The 23,238-nt window shown below is 40.3% G+C and overlaps 1 protein-coding gene across 2 annotated transcripts in view; it reads right to left on the bottom strand.

The window, feature by feature from the left end:
- Positions 1-7,431: 7,431 nt before the first annotated feature.
- The window catches only part of LOC130100331 (cytotoxin 7-like), a 161,894-nt gene continuing 146,087 nt past the window's right edge, over positions 7,432-23,238 (bottom strand). Inside the window, exons 1-4 of one of the 2 annotated variants that reach the window (XM_056265754.1) lie at positions 11,636-11,763; positions 11,435-11,551; positions 11,194-11,304; positions 7,432-7,701 (exon numbers count right to left, since the gene is read on the bottom strand). In XM_056265754.1, the coding sequence (XP_056121729.1) occupies positions 7,634-7,701; positions 11,194-11,304; positions 11,435-11,551; positions 11,636-11,684 (345 nt within the window). In that variant the 5' untranslated portion in view covers positions 11,685-11,763 and the 3' untranslated portion in view covers positions 7,432-7,633. Of the gene's footprint in view, positions 7,702-11,193; positions 11,305-11,434; positions 11,552-11,635; positions 11,764-23,238 lie in introns of those variants that run through there. The other variant, XM_056265763.1, reaches the window with a different exon arrangement.

The raw sequence follows: 23,238 nt of genomic DNA on the forward strand, positions 1-23,238 counted from the left end.
ATCTGAACCATTATTTCCACAATTTTCATACAATTTATGAAGTAGGCATCCTATTCAGAAGTAGTAAGGGAAGTTTGGCAGATTTTGATATGAATTCAATCTCAATAATCACATAAAAATAACACGCATGTGTGTTATAGCTCGCTGCCACATCAAAAATGGTGAATCTATAATTTTTCCTTTATATTTAAAACATTTTCAGACCTTTTTTTTTCCAAAAAAAAAATGTAATGGATGTTATCTTTTGAACTATTGGCATGAAAACAAACTGAGGTTTCTACCATTATTTCATGATTTTCATGTTCATCACTACTTCAAAATAAAGGTCTTAACACACTCTATCTACCTGCAAATTGATAGATTACGGATTCATCACCAAATATGAAAACTACAGATTGTAAGCTTTCAAATGATATATAGTTTGTCAATATTAGTTTAGGTTTAGTATAGGATATTACTGTTTTAAATATATGTAATGGCTATGGTGCAACTTAATATTTTAAATGCCAATATCCAACACATTCCCATAACTACCCAGTTGAGAAAATTGAATACATCCTCAAATATATCAACACAATATATACAACACATACAATTTTTAGACCTGATTGCCTTTTGGGTTAATTGACTTCTTACTGATTATATGTGGGACTTAATTTATAATTTATAATTGTGTTACTTTGCCCTGAAGAAGACCACTTGTTGGTCAAAACATGTTGGCTCGTGTACTTTTAAAATGATTTAAGCCATACTAAATAAAGGCTTTTTTTAACTTTATCCTTCTCCTCATTGAAAACTTGACTGAGTGCCTGGGACCTGCTTTTCGTTTCTTACAATATATACATAATTATCATCAACAAATACATAATTATCATCATCGAAAAGCCCAACGCGAGCAAAATGTTTTGTTTGCCCCTTGCTTGTGGCTTGTGTTTGTAGAAAGTATTTTTTGTTAAACATGAGAATGAACTTTCATCAGCAGTTCAACAGGCAATTCATGTTTTTTAGAGTCCAAGTAAAAGTCTATAGCTTCCAACCCCCCCTCATGTGGGATGTTGGTATACAAAGCTTAAACATTAAATGTCACCAGAAAAGAGCATTCAGGCATACAGATGTCAGTCAATAAGTTTAGGACATCAGTAGTATCTGCCTTTCAAATTGAGTTTGAAAGGTTCTGAAAGTGAATTTTTATTCGCCACAATATGTCTGCCTGGTGGATTCACTAACCTCTTATGTATTTTGGGCAGTAAGTAGAAGGCTGGAGTTATCGGATGTTCTACTCTTAAAAATTCAATCTGTTTTTCAGTCAGCCATTGGTTTTCTAATGCTTCATTCAGGATAGAGTCCCTCTCTTCTACAAAAACATCCAAAGGGTTATGCGGCAACTGTTTATGGAAAGAGTCATCTTCAAGCTGCTTAAAGGCCTCAGCTATGTAGTCCTGTGTTTTGTACAACTATGGCACCTCCTTTATCTGCTGGCTTGATTATAATATTTGGATCTGCCTTCAATTCATTAAGGCCCTTTCATTCTGATAAACTGATGTTATGTTTTATGACCTTATTTAATTTAACAGCAGCTTCAATATCACTCTCAACCAATTTCCTAAATGTGGCCACTGTGGGGTTTGGAGCACCAGCTGGCAAAAAGGCTGATTTTTTATTCAATTTATTGAGAGAGTCATACGCCGTGTCTGCCAGGTCAAATCTATTATTTAAAAAAATGCTTCAAATGTAGTTTTCTGAAGAATTTGTAAGAGTCAACTTTGAATTTGAATGCATTAACTCTGTTAGTCGGGACAAAGTACAATCCATGGCTTAAAGCATCAAACTGAGGAGAAGTGAGGGAATAATCAGAGATGTTGATTACCGACAGTTCTGGTTGCGGTGCTTCCGTGTCTCCATATCCCACTCCCACGTCTGTCTGGGCGGGTGACTTTATAAGGTGTTTTGCTAATGGGACACATTTTGCTTAGGTCAAAAATACCTTATCCACACACACACACAGTTTTAGTTAGTAAATAAGTTGGCTAAAATGAATAAATAAATATAAATATGAAAACACCTTAAATTTCCAGAGCGCTGAAGAACTAGTTTTTTATGCAATGGTAAAAACAATCCAAAAGCAAATAGTTTAAGTTGTAATAAACAAAGCAGCCCTTCAGTGATAAACTACAGTGTGAAATGAAGCTTCAGACCCTCACAGAGAGTTACAGACAGATGAGCCTCACAGTGTCACAGCATACAGTATGTAAAGTTAGTCTGCTTTCCAGCAAAGTGAGTTTTAGTCCTACTTAACTTATTTAAAAGCATAATCTTGAAAGTTTAAATTAGATCTTTTTTTTTTTTTTTTAAAGACTCTTTAAATCAAATCTTTAAAGTATTATTAAAATCGTATCTTCTGTAAGACTGGAGAAACTGGAAGAACTGTAGGAGAAGGAAATTAACATTTGAATTTCTCTCTTGTACTATCATGCTGAGATCACCTGAAATTCACCCAAAAATCTATATGGGTTACTGTGAATAATTATCATACGGTATTACACATGTTGGATATCTGTCACCGATGTTAAGGCCAAGGGTTATTTACCACACTCCGGAGGAGCAGACACCAGAGGCAGACAACCAAGGTAAGTTAAAAAGGTAAGTATTTATTAAATTTATAAAAGAATAAAAGCAGGAACAGGCATGGGCTTTTCTCGTCGTCAGACTCGTTGAATCGGCTCGTGGGACAGACAGTGGCTTTTCTCGTCGTCAGACTCGTTGAATCAGCTCGTGAGACAGACAGTGGTTTTTCTCGTCGTCAGACTCGTTGAATCAGCTCGTGGGACAGACAGTGACTTTTCTCGTCGTCAGACTCGTTGAATCAGCTCGTGGGACAGACAGTGGCTTTTCTCGTCGTCAGACTCGTTGAATCAGCTCGTGGGACAGACAGTGGCTTTTCTCGTCGTCAGACTCGTTGAATCAGCTCGTGGGACAGACAGTGGCTTTTCTCGTCGTCAGACTCGTTGAATCAGCTCGTGAGACAGACAGTGGCTTTTCTCGTCGTCAGACTCGTTGAATCAGCTCGTGAGACAGACAGTGGCTTTTCTCGTCGTCAGACTCGTTGAATCAGCTCGTGGGACAGACAGTGGCTTTTCTCGTCGTCAGACTCGTTGAATCAGCTCGTGGGACAGACAGTGGCTTTTCTCGTCGTCAGACTCGTTGAATCAGCTCGTGGGACAGACAGTGGCTTTTCTCGTCGTCAGACTCGTTGAATCAGCTCGTGGGACAGACAGTGGCTTTTCTCGTCGTCAGACTCGTTGAATCGGCTCGTGGGACAGACAGTGGCTTTTCTCGTCGTCAGACTCGTTGAATCGGCTCGTGGGACAGACAGTGGCTTTTCTCGTCGTCAGACTCGTTGAATCAGCTCGTGGGACAGACAGTGGCTTTTCTCGTCGTCAGACTCGTTGAATCGGCTCGTGGGACAGACAGTGGCTTTTCTCGTCGTCAGACTCGTTGAATCGGCTCGTGGGACAGACAGTGGCTTTTTTCGTCGTCAGACTCGTTGAATCAGCTCGTGGGACAGACAGTGGCTTTTCTCGTCGTCAGACTCGTTGAATCGGCTCGTGGGACAGACAGTGGCTTTTCTCGTCGTCAGACTCGTTGAATCAGCTCGTGGGACAGACAGTGGCTTTTTTCGTCGTCAGACTCGTTGAATCGGCTCGTGGGACAGACAGTGGCTTTTCTCGTCGTCAGACTCGTTGAATCAGCTCGTGGGACAGACAGTGGCTTTTCTCGTCGTCAGACTCGTTGAATCGGCTTGTGGGACAGACAGTGGCTTTTCTCGTCGTCAGACTCGTTGAATCAGCTCGTGGGACAGACAGTGGCTTTTCTCGTCGTTAGACTCGTTGAATCAGCTCGTGGGACAGACAGTGGCTTTTCTCGTCGTCAGACTCGTTGAATCGGCTCGTGGGACAGACAGTAGCTTTTGTCGTCGTCAGACTTGTGAATCAGCTCGTGGGACAGACAGTGGCTTTTCTCGTCGTCAGACTCGTTGAATCGGCTCGTGGGACAGACAGTGGCTTTTTTCGTCGTCAGACTCGTTGAATCAGCTCGTGGGACAGACAGTGGCTTTTTTCGTCGTCAGACTCGTTGAATCGGCTCGTGGGACAGACAGTGGCTTTTCTCGTCGTCAGACTCGTTGAATCAGCTCGTGGGACAGACAGTGGCTTTTCTCGTCGTCAGACTCGTTGAATCGGCTCGTGGGACAGACAGTAGCTTTTCTCGTCGTCAGACTCGTTGAATCAGCTCGTGGGACAGACAGTGGCTTTTCTCGTCGTCAGACTCGTTGAATCAGCTCGTGGGACAGACAGTGGCTTATTCTCGTCGTCAGACTCGTTGAATCAGCTCGTGGGACAGACAGTGGCTTTTCTCGTCGTCAGACTCGTTGAATCAGCTCGTGGGACGGACAGTGGCTTTTCTCGTCGTCAGACTCGTTGAATCAGCTCGTGGGACAGACAGTGGCTTTTTTCGTCGTCAGACTCGTTGAATCAGCTCGTGGGACAGACAGTGGCTTTTTTCGTCGTCAGACTCGTTGAATCGGCTCGTGGGACAGACAGTGGCTTTTCTCGTCGTCAGACTCGTTGAATCAGCTCGTGGGACAGACAGTGGCTTTTCTCGTCGTCAGACTCGTTGAATCGGCTCGTGGGACAGACAGTAGCTTTTCTCGTCGTCAGACTCGTTGAATCAGCTCGTGGGACAGACAGTGGCTTTTCTCGTCGTCAGACTCGTTGAATCAGCTCGTGGGACAGACAGTGGCTTATTCTCGTCGTCAGACTCGTTGAATCAGCTCGTGGGACAGACAGTGGCTTTTCTCGTCGTCAGACTCGTTGAATCAGCTCGTGGGACGGACAGTGGCTTTTCTCGTCGTCAGACTCGTTGAATCAGCTTGTGGGACGGACAGTGGCTTTTCTCGTCATCAGACTCGTTGAATCAGCTCGTGGGACAGACAGTGGCTTTTCTCGTCGTCAGACTCGTTGAATCAGCTCGTGGGACAGACAGTGGCTTTTCTCGTCGTCAGACTCGTTGAATCGGCTCGTGGGACAGACAGTGGCTTTTCTCGTCGTCAGACTCGTTGAATCAGCTCGTGGGACAGACAGTGGCTTTTCTCGTCGTCAGACTCGTTGAATCAGCTCGTGGGACAGACAGTGGCTTTTCTCGTCGTCAGACTCGTTGAATCGGCTCATGGGACAGACAGTGGCTTTTCTCGTCGTCAGACTCGTTGAATCAGCTCGTGGGACAGACAGTGGCTTTTCTCGTCGTCAGACTCGTTGAATCCGCTCGTGGGACAGACAGTGGCTTTAAAGGTGTATTAAAGGTTCTCTAAGCGATCCTGGGTGACATCACTTCTTGTTGACGTTCGAACTATTGTCAAACAAAACGGAGGCTAGCTAGACCCTCCCTCCTCCTCATCCGCACACTAACCCCCCAAACCCTGCCCCCAAACCCTTCTTGTCGGTCATTGGCTGGAACAGTTTGTTATGTTTCGTGGAGCGGGTCGCCGCAGTTTGCTTTTGTTGCTGTTTGTGGAGCCTGGGCTGTCTACAGAGATCGCGTTTCTTTACAGTGTGTTCAGGGGACAGGCAGCCAGTGGATAGTGAGGAGATGTTTGCTGTATGTGACAAAAAATGTTTTGGCCTAAAAAACGCGTGACATCGCTTAGAGCACCTTTAAGCTTTTTCTCCCCTGCACCCTGCACATGATCTCAGGGACCTGGACACAGCTGAGGGGACAGATCAATTCGAAAGAATCTTCAAAGTTATAGGTCAATTTCATCCTTCAGAAACTCAGAGAAGACAGTTGTTTGATCTCACCACACTCGTGCATAAATCACTCTTGTAAATCTCCACACGTGTTTAATTCACTCTTTTAGACACTGCAAACTCACTCTATCTTCACAGCGATTAATCAACTCGTTTCTCTTTTCTTCATAGGATGTATGAACCACAGAATATTGGACTCAGAAGATAAACATGGATTCAGCGATCTTCCCAGCCGCTACTGTTACTGTCAACAGGATAACACACTCTGCCCACAAACACAGGTTAGTCGTACACTGGTGATGGCAATCTTCACATGTGTTTTTCTCCAAAAGGTGAATCATAAAGGGGTGCACTTAACTTTTCCTCGGTGAATCACGTGAATCCTGCAGCGGGTTTCCACTCTCTTTACTGCCAGTCACTCTCCGTCTTCCTCTGTGAAGTTTTCTCACTTACTTCGTTGCGTTGCTGTTCGTGGTTTCTTTAAAAGACTCACTTAATGCGCATGTCTTCAGGGGAATCAACATGGAACACCGATCAGGTCTTAAACCTCTGCTTCCTGCACTCGCCGCTGCTCACTGCCACTGCTACAATCCACTTGAGCACTCCTATGGAGCTTTCCTACTGCCAGAGCATTTCTTCACCTCTTACTATGCGTCGAGCCCCTCTCTTTATACTCCTTTCTTCCCGGCACATGCTTCAATGAAGCGCTACTCACGGGCTTCAGCTGGCGCTTGTTATGATCGGCGGCCATGACGGGTAAAAACAGAGCCGGCCCGGTGTTACACCGGCATTTCTTCCCCCTGGAAACAAGTCAACCATTCTTTGGTTCCCGGTTTGTTCACCCGGTGACATATCATTTGAAATGTCTCAGTGTGACTGGTGCAAAGGTCTCATTCTCAAAGAAGTAAACCAAAAGGTAATAAGGTATTTAAGAGTTTAGAGAAGGGTGTGTCTTCCAGGCAAATGGTCTCCTGCTCTCTCAGAAGGTGTTAACTGAAGGTGATTTTTTTACATCAGCCGCTAAAGGGCGCGTTCGGTCACTGCCAGCTTCTGCCTGTCAGCCGCGGTCAGCGAACAGGTCTCGGCCCCGTACAGCATGGCCGGTAGGATGGTGCTGTTGAACAGGTGGGCGCCAGGGGGGCGTCAGCCGTGTTGGTGAACACCTCTGCTATGGACACCCTGGGCCAGCCATTGCATGCTCACATAAATGTCTTCCATGTGTTTACAACAATTAAATTGGATAAACAGATGTACCGGTATTTCAATCAGCAAGGCAGAGGTAGCTGGCTAACTTGTTTGGCTAATGTGATGTTAACCTAAACCTTACCTTCAACATAAGGTTGAAGGTAATTTTGCTGTGCCCTTTCAGCACATGAGTTTCAACATCCTTCCTTGGCCCACATCTAAGCTTGTAAATCACAGTAGCAGCAGGTCTAACACAGGGCTTGTGTTCTTGTAGTCTTTGTCTTCGTGCTCTACTTACTGTATATACTACCACCCATGACGCTTACTAATTGAAGCAAAAAATAAAATAAAAATAAAATCCAGTCACTCACTGAGATAGATGTTTAATAGACATGAGTAAATATTTTATTACAGACGTTCATCACACTTTTTAAAACGGCAAAGAACATTCTATAATAACTTTTCATTTATGCAAAGAAAATTAATGTGGTAGTTTTAATGCAGTTATTTTGTAATGTTAAAAAAGTACAGATTTTCAGTTCCTTACACCAAAGAACAGCACAGCAACAAACAAGCTTTATTCAGATTGTGTCTCATATTGAGTTTGTTTGATGGTCTTTGCTGAAGAATCTGAAGTTCAGCTGAACTCACTGAAACAGGAAGTAGAAGAGCAGAGGAGACACCAGCAAGAGGAAGCTTCCCTTATACACTCCATCTAATCAAGACAGGAAGGACATTAGTATAACGCTCCACTGATAATACAAATAATAATAATAATAATAATAGTTATGAAAACTACGTTCATTGTCGATCATTGTCGAAATTTGTAAAAAAAATTTAAAAACAATAAAAACTCTGAAAGTGCTAGACTAATTCATAAGCTTCTCCTTATAGCTACATTTATAGCTTAACACGCACAGGTATACCTGCCGTCATGGCAATCTGTCGCGCTGGTCGTGTTTAACTATTTGTTTGACGGACGTAGTAACAATAACTAGGGGGCGTGGCTTTTGTGAACGGTCAATTAACAAACGCCATCGCACACCTGCAGGTGATAGGTGCGTAGAAAAAAAAAGACCAAATAGGTAGGTCGACAAATCTGCCAATAAGGAACTCCCGCACAAAATAAGTACTTGCAAGTAATATACACTCACCTAAAGGATTATTAGGAACACCTGTTCAATTTCTCATTAATGCAATTATCTAATCAGCCAATTACATGGCAGTTGCTTCAATGCATTTAGGGGTGTGGTCCTGGTCAAGACAATCTCCTGAACTCCAAACTGAATGTCAGAATGGGAAAGAAAGGTGATTTAACTTGTTAAGCTGCAACCCCACTTTTGAAAAATCCGCAGATATGGCATACCCAAACTGAAACAGATACAGTTCATGAACCCTTTGTACTAAAAGCACAAGTATGATCTCATTTGAAAGCTGACACCTGGAAGTTTATTGTAAATGTAGAATTAATTATTGTCATAATGAAAAAAAAATAGTTATAAATAGCTTCAAAGTTTTGTAAAGTTATTATACATTTATTTTTATGAAACATCTTCATGAAAATAAAATCGAAGTTGGCATTGTAGCAATCCAGAAATGCACTGCAGCTAAAGCCACATGTCTGACCATGTTATATTTAAAATCTGAAGAAGATGAGTCTAAAACTCTGCATTTAGTTAAATGTTTTTCAAGATCATGTCATATGACTTTATTTTGATTAGACTCTAAAATGCAAACTGATGTTTATTGTCATCTTCTAAGCATCTATTCAGTCTATTGCCTCTATTGTTTTGTGGTGCAAACGAGCCCCATTCAGTGTCAGTCTCCCCTGCACAACATTCACACCTCTCCAGCCTGGTTATGGCTCGAAATATGCTTTTCTTTTGTCTGCATTATAATCACTAACGACTAGCAATTCACACTGTTTCAATCCCTCATTTCTTTTATAAAAGTTCTCACTTCACAGTGAAACTGTATCAAATGCCCTTTTTGAAAAAAGAAACATTTCAGTAAGCATTCTTATTTAGAAAAAAATCATAAAAAATTACAGCGAAGTTAGGTGGCAGGTGCACAGAGCTAGCTAGCATGTTAGCTTAGCACACCATCAATACACGACAATTTATGAGATTAAAACCATGTTTGTGCTCCGAACTTACTTTATAACGCAAGTCGAGTGTTTTAAATAACTTTCTGTGATCTGATTTGGCTTCAGATAAAAAAATCAGATAGAAAATATATTATTTTATAGTATTCTGCACAATGATAAAGTCTATATCGATTAGCATTACATTATACATATAATCTATTATTATGAAAATACCTGACATGGCTCGAAGAACACAGGTAAATCAAATATCATTGCAATCATGTTTATTGTCTTCAAAACATCTTTATCTGCACTTTACAGCGATCTCTGATAGCTTTGTTATGTCAGGCTGTTCCTGGAATGTCACATGATTATGGCTCTTCTTCATGTGATCCATATATGGACTGCATACGTGCATACAGCGCCCTCGGGCTACTGGTATGAATTGAAAACACAGTACATCAGAGTATACAGCGCTCATAATGATTACATCGACGCATTTGGGTATAAATTCAATAAATATTATTCCTGTCTATAGAAATCTGATGTAAACCTATGAGAATCTATCAATATTTCTCCAAATCTGCACGTTTGAGCTAAAAGCCCTGGGGGACGTTGTTTTGTCAAGCGCTGTCATGACGATCGCACAGGAGTTTTTTTCTGAATGACAGCGCCTGACGCTCATAATTCATATTAAAGGTAACGACTCATTTTTTAATTTCATAACTCCTGACACAAATTAAGACATAACTGTCACTATAAGTTTCTCAGAATACAATAGTGGTCAAATACTGAAACTTGAGTCTTATATCTTTTTAATGATGTATAGTTTGTCAAGGTAATAACATTAAATATGATAGTAACTTTGAACTATTTAAAAAAAAAACGCTTCAGAGCGCCTGCGCTCTGGTGAAGCTTAACAGGTTAAGCAATTTTGAGCGTGGCATGGTTGTTGGTGCCAGACGGGCCGGTCTGAGTATTTCACAATCTGCTCAGTTACTGGGATTTTCATGCACAACCATTTCTAGGGTTTACAAAGAATGGTGTGAAAAGGGAAAATGCCTTGTTGATGCTAGAGGTCAGAGGAGAATGGGCCGACTGATACAAGCTGATAGAAGAGCAACTTTGACGGAAATAACCACTCGTTACAACCGAGGTATGCAGCAAAGCATTTGTGAAGCCACAACACGCACAAACTTGAGGCGGATGGGCTACAACAGCAGAAGACCCCACCGGGTACCACTCATCTCCACTACAAATAGGAAAAAGAGGCTACAATTTGCAAGAGCTCACCAAAATTGGACAGTTGAAGACTGGAAAAATGTTGCCTGGTCTGATGAGTATCGATTTCTGTTGAGACATTCAGATGGGAAGAGTCAGAATTTGGCGTAAACAGAATGAGAACATGGATCCATCATGCCTTGTTACCACTGTGTAGGCTGGTGGTGGTGGTGTAATGGTGTGGGGGATGTTTTCTTGGCACACTTTAGGCCCCTTAGTGCCAATTGGGCATTGTTTAAATGCCACGGCCTACCTGAGCATTGTTTCTGACCATGTCCATCCCTTTATGGCCACCATGTACCCATCCTCTGATGGCTACTTCCAGCAGGAGAATGCACCATGTCATAAAGCTCGAATTATTTCAAATTGGTTTCTTGAACATGGCAACGAGTTCACTGTACTAAAATGGCCCCCACAGTCACCAGATCTCAACCCAATAGAGCATCTTTGGGATGTGGTGGAACGGGAGCTTCGTGCCCTGGATGTGCATCCCACAAATCTCCATCAACTGCAAGATGCTATCCTATCAATATGGGCCAACATTTCTAAAGAATGTTTTCAGCACCTTGTTGAATCAATGCCACGTAGAATTAAGGGTCAAACACAGTATTAGTATGGTGTTCCTAATAATCCTTTAGGTGAGTGTATATATATATATATATATATATATATATATATATATATATAAAAAATTCATGCCTGATGAAGGTCGTGAGACTGAAACTAATATATATATATTTTTTATTACTTGCAAGTACTGATAGTGTGCGGGAGTTCCTTATTTGAAGTTACTGTGGATGAAATCAAACTGCTAGCGCATGATCAAACAAAGGCCAATACCTGCAGCATTGCAAAGATCAGTGTTACAGCAGCTCGTAGTCGTTTTCACTCCGAAAACCTCTACAGTCCCTGGTACACATTGAGCTATGCACCCTTTAGTTGTGGAGGAACCTGTAGAAAAGACATACATGTCCATATAATAAGATAATAAAACAATTCCAAGATTAGAAGTTTACAAGTGGAAACTTTCTCTCTAGTGGTATCACTTATAAGGCAGATTTCCACATTATACTGGACTTACCGATGGGTGTTCCAACCGTAGTGCTGAAACATGTAGCAAGTCCATCTGGACATGTCACATTTACTCCACAGGAACCCGTCAAAACAGATGTGCAGAGGTAACACTTGAGAGAATAACCTTACATACAGAGAAAGACATTTAGTTAGCGCTCTACAGTGTGATCAGCAAATAATAAATTTCAACACTTGCTGTTTTCTGTACCTCCAGTGAGAGAAAAGAAAAGAAGAACGATGGAGACCTGCAGATTCATCTTGTGTCAGGAGCTGAATGACTGAACAGAAGTAATGCTTCAGTTTCTTTTATGTCTGTTCAGAAAAGGGTTGGGTTTAGGACTTGTTGTGACGTCCCCAAGGAACTATAACAGTTACTAAGAAAAAGGGAATTAGAAACTTAGCAGGTTGGGTCAGCTGTGAAAAAGCGCTTTGTCTCCCTCCCAGTACTTCTCCAGAAGCATTTAGATAATTACGCAATAATTTCCTATTCCTAGTAATCCATTCTGCTCTTTGTTAACATATCTCGAATGTTGTCTCACACACATGCTCACGGAAATTTCTAACATTGACGTTATTGTTTGAGATAAATCAATTAAACTGTAACAAGAAATCATTTTCTTTTGTTAAAGGAACACTCCGACTTTTTGGGACTTTAGCCTATTCACCTTATCCCCCAGAGTTAGATAAGTCCATACATACCTTTTTCATCTCCGTGCGTGCTATAAGTCTGTTTGACGCACCCACCGCTAGCCTAGCTTAGCACAAAGACTGGATGTAAATGGTTGCAGCTAGCATACTAATCCAAATAAGTGACAAAATAACGCAAACATTTTCCTATTTACATGTTGTGATTTGTATAGTCACAGAGTGTACAAAAAACAAAGTCACATGAGACACAGACATATTTTAACCGTATAAATACTGGGAACTATATTCTCTGAAGGCGAAGCACTGCTACTCGGGCGGAGTGATAACCGCAGCACCTGAGACGAGCCGTGGTGAGGAGCAGAGAGCGCGTCTCAGGTGCTGCGGTTATCGCTTCGCCTTCAGAGAATATAGTTCCCAGTATTTATACGGTTAAAATGTGTCTGTGTCTCATGTGACTTTGTTTTTTGTACACTCTGTGACTATACAAATCACAACATGTAAATAGGAAAATGTTTGCGTTATTTTGTCACTTATTTGGATTAGTATGCTAGCTGCAACCATTTACATGCAGTCTTTGTGCTAAGCTAGGCTAGCGGTGGGTGCGTCAAACAGACTTATAGCACGCACGGAGATGAAAAAGGTATGTATGGACTTATCTAACTCTGGGGGATAAGGTGAATAGGCTAAAGTCCCAAAAAGTCGGAGTGTTCCTTTAACAGTTTTGTTATTCTACATTCTACAGATCCTACTCTCCAAAAATGGCTGGGTTAACCCAGCACTAGCTGGGTAAATATCGGACATAACAAATTCTTGGTTAAAATAACTCAGCAAGTTGGGTTAAACGTTTTAACCCAGAAGGGTTGGGTTACATAATTGAACCCAAATTCTGCTCACACTGACTGAACACTGGGCTAATTTTAGCTCATAATGTGTTATTTCCATTTCAAGTTAATGTTATTTACAGTGTTGGGGAGTAGTTAATTACAAGTAGCGACGCTACTAACTTAATTACATTTTCCAGTAGCTTGGCAGTAGCTCAGTTGCTTTTTAAACAGTGTAGCTTTTCCAGTAGCTAACTACTTTTTGCAGCAAGTAGCGGTGTAGCGCGAGCAAAAGCTACATTGCGTGTTGTTGAGCCTGCGCGAATCAGCGCGATGCAAGGATATTCTTCTTCTTGTTAGATTACAAACTAACTTTTTTTGCCATTACCGCCACCTGTTGTTTAATCACGCATCTTGCGGCTAACGGTTCACTGACGTACAGAAGACCTCAAGCAAAAATTTAAGGACGCACATACAGGTGATTAATGGCCATTTTAAATGTATTAATTATCCTGCTTTGTTGCTCTCTATGTTACATCAAATTTCTATTTCTGGTTTAATTACATTGAACCGCCATGATCTGTCCGCCAGTTTGGTAATGAACATAAAAGACAACTAAAGTTTGCGTCATCGTGTTTGTCAGTTGAACAAAAAATGTAATCTTAGTTTTTTTTATCGCACGACAAAGGCTTTGATCTAATTAAATTGGTGTATAGATTTGTTGTGAGTGACTGGTTTCAGAGCGAACCGAACTGTGCTCACAAGCAGCTTGTGATTCAGGTTCTTCTTTCACAGTAAATTCTGCGAGCTCCATCACTGCATGTGAGCGAGTTTAACGTGCATTGTCAGTGCCACATATGAGCGGTTGTTCAATGTATTTTCTTGCCAAAATGCAACCATCTCACAATCTGTATTTTTGAGAAAAAGTCTATACATGCAATTTACGTTGGATGTATATTTTGTTCTTGCAATGTTGTATTTGTTGCAATTTTGCACTTTTGACACACAGTCTGAGATATTTGAGTGTTGTGTGTAATAAAACAATAAAAATCATAATTGTATTGCATTGTTTTAAACACTAAATATTTTACTTAAAGGGGTCATATAATGGTACATGCACTTTTACAAGTTGATTGTACTGAAATGTGTGTTGGCAGTGCCTGTACACAGCCATCATATAATGATAAAAATCCATGCAGTGGTTTTGTTTTAATCTCCTTATATGTTTTCCCCTACCTCAAATCGAGCCGTTCGAGCCTGTGACGTCACAAGCTCGCACGCCCCTCCCACGATTGTTGATTGACAGCTGTGTTTCAACACAGACCCGCCCTCGCTCATGAGGGAGCTGTCAATCATAGTCTGCGCGGACCGGCGCGGTCATTGTTGATATGCTGGAGCTGTCTATGAGCAGAATGGCGTCTAAGCGATTGTGGTGTTCTGTTCTTGGGTGTAATAACGAACACAGCAGTCATTTTAATGTTCCTAAATCCGAACCGCTGAAGACGCAGTGGCTGAGTTTGTTTTCGAAGGGAATATTCCCCACGAGCAACGTCAATGCTCTCATGTTTGCGCGAATCATTTCACACACCAGACTGCTTTATAAACGAGGAGGTATAAAGCTGGTTTTGCTAAGAAGCTGCTCCTGAAAGGATCGGTACCATCTATTCGTGTTCCTGCAGCTGCTCCAGAAGAACTGAAGTGAGTGTAACGTTTTATTAAACTTTATATTAATATTTATATTAATCCTTGTAAATTCGCTTGCACGCTTCACGATGAATGCGTCTAAGGTTTACACTCAGGGTACATTACGGCATGTTTTCTATGTATGACGTTCTCAATATAATGCATAATCCCACGTTTATACTGAACAACGTGTTATGGTTATTGTGTTATTGTGTTACAAACGGTGTACGCCAGAGCCGGCTCTGGTGTACGCATAGAACAGAGAGGCGGAGTCAGCAAAGCTCATGATCATTTAAAGGCATATGCACTGAAACAGCGTGCTGAAAACAGAGCTGTTTTTTACCAGGTAAAATAAGTGTTTTCTTACAATACTAATGAGAATTTTTAATTAAAGTATATTACAAACTTTTAATTTAGACCCTAAAGAATCATATTAGCTTGTACAAAAATGGCATTATATGACCCCTTTAAAACATTCCTCAGACACTTATTCAGTTATTTATAATATACACTCACCGGCCACTTTATTAGGTACACCTGTCCAACTGCTCGTTAACACTTAATTTCTAAGCAGCCAATCACATGGCGGCAACTCAGTGCATTTAGGCATGTAGACATGGTCAAGACAATCTCCTGCAGTTCAAACCGAGCATCAGTATGGGGAAGAAAGTTGATTTGAGTGACTTTGAACGTGGCATGATTGTTGGTGCCAGAAGGGCTGGTCTGAGTATTTCAGAAACTGCTAATCTACTGGGATTTTCACGCACAACCATCTCTAGGGTTTACAGAGAATGGTCCGAAAAAGAAAAAACATCCAGTGAGCGGCAGTTCTGTGGGCGGAAATGCCTTGTTGATGCCAGAGGTCAGAGGAGAATGGCCAGACTGGTTCGAGCTGATAGAAGGGCAACAGTGACTGAAATAACCACTCGTTACAACCGAGGTATGCAGCAAAGCATTTGTGAAGCCACAACACGCACAACCTTGAGGCGGATGGGCTACAACAGCAGAAGACTCCACTGGGTACCACTCATCTCCACTACAAATAGGAAAAAGAGGCTACAATTTGCAAGAGCTCACCAAAATTGAACAGTTGAAGACTGGAAAAATGTTGCCTGGTCTGATGAGTCTCAATTTCTGTTGAGACATTCAGATGTTAGAGTCAGAATTTGGCGTAAACAGAATGAGAACATGGAACCATCATGCCTTGTTACCACTGTGCAGGCTGGTGGTGGTGGTGTAATGGTGTGGGGGATGTTTTCCTGGCACACTTTAGGCCCCTTAGTGCCAATTGGGCATCGTTTAAATGCCACGGCCTACCTGAGCATTGTTTCTGACCATGTCCATCCCTTAATGGCCACCATGTACCCATCCTCTGATGGCTACTTCCACCATGTCACAAAGCTCTAATCATTTCAAATTGGTTTCTTGAACATGACAATGAGTTCACTGTACTAAAATGGCCTCCACAGTCACTAGATCTCAACCCAATAGAGCATCTTTGGGATGTGGTGGAACGGGAGATTCGCATCATGGATGTGCAGCCGACAAATCTGCGGCAACTGTGTGATGCCATCATGTCAATATGGACCAAACTCCCTGAAGAATGCTTCCAGCACCTTGTTGAATCTATGCCACGAAGAATTGAGGCAGTTCTGAAGGCAAAAGGGGGTCCAACCCGTTACTAGCATGGGGTACCTAATAAAGTGGCCGGTGAGTGTATGTTGTTCAAAAAAAGCAAAAGTAGTTTCAATGTAGCTAGCTACTTTTTGATCGTAACTTGTAGTGTAGCTAACTACTTTTCCAAAAGGGTAGCTTGACTGTAGTTTAACTACTTTAACTTACGAGTAGCTTGTAGCTTGTCAAACTACAGTTTCAAAGTAGCTTCCCCAACACTGGTTATTTATATATTTTATTTAGGCTATATAAATCATTTAATTTATATATATTGGTAATTTAGGAAGTGAACAGGCATTAAACAGTCTAAATCAAATAATTTTATTCAACGGCAAGTACACTAACAGCATCATAAAACATTTAAGTGACAGCAAAAGGAGCAAACTCTGTGTGCTTCTGGCATCTGTGGGAAGAAAAGAACTGTCTATTCAACAGACGACACCATTCACGTTTGCTTTGTTAGAAGATATCAGCTTTCTGTCTCCTCTCACTCTAAAAATAGTTATTTTTTTGGTAACACTTTATTTTGATAGTCCACTTTAGACATTCTACTAACTATAAGTAACTTTGGAGCTACATGTCAACTAACTGTCATTAGAGTATTAATAGACTGTCTGCTTAATATCTGCTAACGATTTATTTTGTTGGTCCCCCAACAGACATTCTACTGACTATAAGTAACTTCGCAACTACAAGTAAACTTGTTCTCCTAACCCGAACCCTAACACCTAACCATAACCTAACAGTCTATTGACAGTCTCCTACAGTCTACTAATACTCTAATGACAGTTAGTTGACATGTAGTTGAAAAGTTACTTATAGTTAGTAGAATGTCTAAAGTGACTATCGAAATAAAGTGTAACCATTTTTTTACCCAGACTGCTGGGTTCTGCCTGTTTGGCCATTTTGTTGGGTTATTTTCAAGTTTTGTCTAACCCACTGTTGGGTTAAATTTCAGTAGAAATGATGCCCTCATAAACTACACCGCTGAGTTGAGTTACATTTATTTGACATAAAAAGTAGCAATACAGTAGTAGTAAAATGGCTAAACTTCTTTGTCAAGGATAACACAATAAAGTTGCATTCATTTATTTCCATTGTGGTCCTTGATTTTTACTCCATATCCATTAAGCCATCCTATCTAAAAACAATCTCTTCACTCTTATACTAAAACCAACATTATCCGTTAAAACCTTGCAGGATTGATCATTTTAAAATATCTTGGATTGTTTTCAAAGACATTTGCTTTTACTGAAATGATCAAAGACATTTGCTTTTACTGTTTCAACCCCCCTCTTTCTTAACCCAATGACCATTTGGAATTCCTAAAGGCACAGAGTGTGATCAAGGCCAGTAGATGTGTGTACTTCGGGGGTCTATGAATTGTCACACCTTTAATACAGTGGGAGAAGTTGTAATTATCTGATTGGTCAGTTTAAACGTCTCACATTTGGGTTTCGGTCACATGGTCAGGAAAGGGATAAAAGAAGATTGTAACTTGCTCTGGCTTTTTTGATTCTCTGGCCCTTCTTTGCTCTGGGTCTTTCTTCTCTTTTCTTAAGCCTCTCTCGCTCTCTCTCTCTGGTAACATTTTATATATATGCTGGGTACAATTAATGGTATACGTTTTTATCATCTTATACATCTATTTTGTAACTATTTTAAGTATAACCATATTGTCATTTAACCCTTTAAATTATGAATAATCTGCTAACTAGTTTTGATTTGGTATTGACTTTAAAGTGCTATCTATTGCAATACAATATCATCACTTTATAGCAACGCTCTCCCACATATTAAACTATTGTAACTGCGCTTATTTTCGTCATTGGTATAAGTAGCAGAGGGTGGTAATAGACAAGACATATACATTTTTCTACCATTTTGCTAATAACGTTTCTTTAGTCATTCGGCAGTCTTGCAGCCTGAACCCCTGCAGGAAATTTCCACAAATATTCCACCCCTGCGCACCTGTATATTCGGACGTCCTATTACCATACAAAGTTTTACACTTTGTCCACAATACTTTGTATAGTATAGTGTCCATGTCTGTCAGTTTGTGTTTAAATATACATTTTTGATCATCGTTTTCCACTTCTGATGTCCTTTCTAGCGAGAAATTACAATTGTAGTCATTAAATATTATCTTAGTTTTCACCAAAACCCGCTCTATTTTGCTGTAGATAATTGACCCTTCGCAGGGAGCTTGATTGACAGGTGATCTGACCAATCATACTTCGCCATCCGCCATTTTGTCCGACAAAGCAGTCAGGAGAGTTAGTAGATTAAAATGTGAGGATTTGAACTTGAAAAACTGAATATGTACTATATTTTTCACTGCGTGAGAGCATGGTGTGTGCGTGAGAGCGGCGTAGCTTGTCGGACATAGCGACAGTAAATAAGGGGGGCGGGTCTTTGCGAAGGGTCAATTCAGCATGTTGTGTGTAGAGTGACCTCATAAACCACAATTCAGCATGTTGTGTGTAGAGTGACCTCATAAACCACAATTCAGCATGTTGTGTGTAGAGTGACCTCATAAACCACAATTCAGCATGTTGTGTGTAGAGTGACCTCATAAACCACAATTCAGCATGTTGTGTGTAGAGTGACCTCATAAACCACAATTCAGCATGTTGTGTGTAGAGTGACCTCATAAACTGCAATTCAACATGTTGTGTGTAGAGTGACCTCATAAACCACAATTCAGCATGGGCCCCATAAGCCTGTGAAATGTCACATAATAATTATTTGTGTGTTGTAAAAGTGAAATTGCTATTTTGAAGCATGGATTGTTTTTTGTAGATCAAATTAAAGTTTTTGACATGACTTTCATGTTCAGCATTTAACAGCGGCGGTGATGAGGCTTCATGCTCCGTCAGGTGTGCCTCATCACACGCCGCCAATTCTCCTCTTCAGCGCCCCTCCTCTCCAATCACACCGACTCCAATCGAGAACCTGGCGAAGGGCGGGGTGGGACGGGGTGGCGCTGGGGATTAAGGGACGGGGTGGCGCTGATTACAAGGGAGAGGCAGACGATCCATCACAATATATATATATATATATATACTGTACAGGATACAACACAATACAAACATTATGTTGCATATGTTAGCACGCACAGACATATGCACACTTTTGTGTTCTTGTATTGTTAAATGTGTCTAGACTCTGTTTTATAGTGATTTCTACATCTACTTAAGCCCTTATCTTATCTCATGTATGGGATGTATTTATTGTATGTATTTTAATAGCTATACATTTTAAACTCAATACTCTGTAATTTCTGTTTTAATTTTAAAAGCCTAACCAGGAACAGGGGTTGCAAATTAGTCATGGCTAGAAACCTGTATGCATGGCATCTACTTTGTATTCTTTATAAAGCAATGTTTTATGCATTTGTCCCTGTCAAATAAACATTAAATAAATAAATATGCTGGGTTCAGTCCTTTTTGTTGGGTTGTTCTCACTATGCTGACTAGGTTTTGGGTCACTCCCTGCCGAGTTAGCAGCTGGGTTACTTTCACTGATAGTAGTAATAGTGTACCCCCTCACAAACATATCCAGCTAATGGGTCACATAACCCAACACTGGACTGCCAAACCAAATAAGAGGCCTCCTGTCCTGAGATCAAATCTTTACAGAAAGAAAAAAGAAGAAACACAAGTAAGAGAATGCACCCATACAGTATCAATATCACCAAGTGTAGTATCAAGACGCATGCCTTTAATCAGCTGCCACTGCCACACTTGCTGTGTTGATTACACTGGGATTCATGTAGAGTGATTAGACCATGCTCGACTGAAAGTAAAGCATATAATGTCAGAATGAGGAGATGACACAAGGTACAGCTGCTTTTTCTGACACTATGCAAACACGAATATTAGCACAGAGCAGGGGTGTCCAAACTTGTGTCCTGCAGAGTTCAGCTCCAGCTCCTCAACACTCCTGCCTGGAGGCCTTTAGTATGCCTTGATTCACTGATTTAGCTGTGTTTAAAAGGGTTTGTAGCTAAACTCTGCAGGACAGTGGCCCTCCAGGACCCACTTTAACCCTCTGGGGACCAGAAACGCGCCCGCGCGTTTTGCCGTTTTTTTTTCACATAGCAGAAAAATAGACTTAAAATACTCTGTTGATTTTGATCGTACATATAAGTGTTATACATCAATCGATCCTGTTAATTGTCTATTATTTTTCTGTATACTCACAATAAAAACAAAGTTTTGTGCTTTTTGTCAAATAAAGAAAAATAAACATGATGCGAGTTTTGCCTTCTCTCTGTCAGTGCAGTCCATTCTGAAACACGTCCGAAAAATTAACTCTAACTCTGCAAATACTTGTCATACAGGCACGAGAGGTTTTTCTTTATGAAGCTTGAATTCTCTTCTTTTTAATGATGTAATTTATATAAAAAACAAATATTCTCAGTTTATGTAATCTGTATGAAAAGAGAGTGCTGTCAGATTTTTTTTCCCCAGCTCATTACACTTCATTACGCGTTAATCTGACACGCCCACGGAGGACGCGCGCTATTCAAACGCAAATGTCGAGGCAAGCCATGACAATGCCCACATCAGCCGTTCCACCGCGGCGGTAAAATGTGGGGTGTATTTGCTGCCTTTTACCGCCAAGAGGCGCTACAATCATAGACTCTGAAAAGTGTTTGTTTATTCTCTCTAATGCGTAATCTGCTGCCGCACCGCACTGATTCAGAGCGTTTGAAAGCTGGTAGCAGATGAATTCAACAAGTGAAACGTAGTTAAAATAATTCATAATCACAATACTGAAATTAGGCTACTGAAATGAAATTGAATAAATAATGAAAAAGTAAAACATTGCAATAAAAACAGTCACAGACGTATAGACGATAGCTCAGTGGTTAACGCAACAACACGAGCTTCGAGGAGCTTCAATCGACTCGGATCGAATCTCAATGTAGCATACATGTTGTTAACCGATGTTGCCCTACAGCGTTTATGTTTAACCTTCTTGATGCTTAAATAGCTAACTGTTTATAACTGTTTACTTATTTAAAGTCAAGAGTTTTGTTTAATTATTATTACAACATAAATTTGCTACATTCCTGGAACCGCAGCCGCTGCACAAAGGACAAAAACTGATGAAGGAAGATTGTCAGCCGATTGCATCAGAAAATGAAAATGAAGAAGCACGTCTTTAGTCTGCTAAATTATTGTGTAATGTAAAAGAACACTAAAATTACTTAAGTTTGAAACCAAGTTCGAACATTTCAAGGTTTAAATAAAGTGTCGGGACAGTTTTTTTTATTTAAAACAGGGTTGCATCGGGTTTAGAGTTTATTTCTTTTGCGATGCAAAATAAGAAACACTAGGCTAATCTTATTCTTGCGACATTTTAAATTTGTATTGCCAAAGAAATGACAGCTATATTAAACAATTAAAACAGTAGGCCTACAAAACGAAAATTGTCCAAAGCAACATAATTAAATTAAAACATGCGTTTTTCTTTGCCTCTCTCGCGCTGAATCTCTTTTTAACAAGTTTATTTAGTCTCCCTCGCTCTCCATATGAAAGAGGAACATTAACACCTATGCCTATTGTCCTGCGCGCTCGATACAGCACTGAACTGTCCCTCCAACCCCCCACCGGCTATTGGAGTCTGAGGCTGATTTAACACAAAGAGAAGTCACAATTCACACTTAAATCGCTATTCTAGACAGTGTTGATAATGAAGGAATTAAATGATTTAAGTTACATGTAGCCTAGTGATATTTCTGTCATAAAAGCTTATTACTAAATATTTAATTATTTCAGTAATTGATGAAATAAAACTGGTTTGGGCCAGCTTTTTCCAAGCAAAACTAAATATAATCTGAAAAAACGCATGTTAATTTGTTTTCATGAACAAAATGTTCAACTCAATATTAAAGTCTACAGGGATCTTTGGATCCTTTCAACCAGGCATGCAATTTGTGAATTAAGTTTTTTTATTTTTATTTTTTATTCAAATAAATATCGAACCACGGTGCTTCGTGGTAATGCTGCTAAATTAAATAACATGTATTGAATAATTATGAACTTAAATGAAACAATATCGCAACATTTCGACAAATGCATTATTTGATCTGTTTTTACATTTTAATTCAGGGCGATTTAGCCTGCTACATTTAATTAGAGCGAGATTTTCACCCTTGTCTTGTCATTTTCTCATTGGGAAGCGCTTACAGGCTACATGTTTGAGTACATCCTCTGTACCTCTCGTTTTCATATGGATTACATAATCAGATAACATTTATTAGCCAGAATATTTAGACATTTAAAGGCTTTAGACAGAGCCGATTTCTTATAGTGACTGAGCTGAAGTGGCTTTCGGTTCATTTTTGTGACGCGCAGTTCCCGGAGACAGAGACGACAGATAAACTGTTTTTGTCGTTAGCAAAAGTTCGAATAAAACCCGACTTTAGAAAAATGCATAGGGCCACTCGGCGTGGTCTGCCAAAACACTTAATTATAAACTTCAATATTTCATTCAAAATAATCTCAAAACGCTTTGTGAAATTTTGAAAAGCCGTGCATGCATTAAGGCCACTTGAACTAATGAACAACTGAAACGCTGGTTTTGATTTTATTGTTTGTCGTTGTTTAAACGTGCTTGTTGCATATCTCTATTTTATATTTGATATGGTCTATTGGTGAAGTAGCCTATAGCATTGATTAGCTGTGGAGGGAGGGGTGTGGGGATTCAAATAATTCAGCAGAAGCAGGGATGTTTAGACCAGAAGGAAATCCCCGTCCCTCCTGGCAAATCACACTTTACTTAAAACCATGTTTTTAAAAACTCTAGGTTGTAGGGAATCAAAATAATAATAATAATAGGCCTAATAAAAAAAATAAAAATAAATATATATAGGCTATATATGTAAAATTACTTTTTTTACAGAACTGCTTTTGAAATTATGATTGGTAGCCTCGTACGATTGGTACAGATGCAACGTCGTTCTGTTCGATAG

This window comes from Rhinichthys klamathensis, unplaced genomic scaffold, assembly GCF_029890125.1.
Source record: "Rhinichthys klamathensis goyatoka isolate OS25496 unplaced genomic scaffold, OSU_Roscu_1.1 h1tg000011l_1, whole genome shotgun sequence".
Lineage (NCBI taxonomy): Eukaryota > Metazoa > Chordata > Actinopteri > Cypriniformes > Leuciscidae > Rhinichthys > Rhinichthys klamathensis.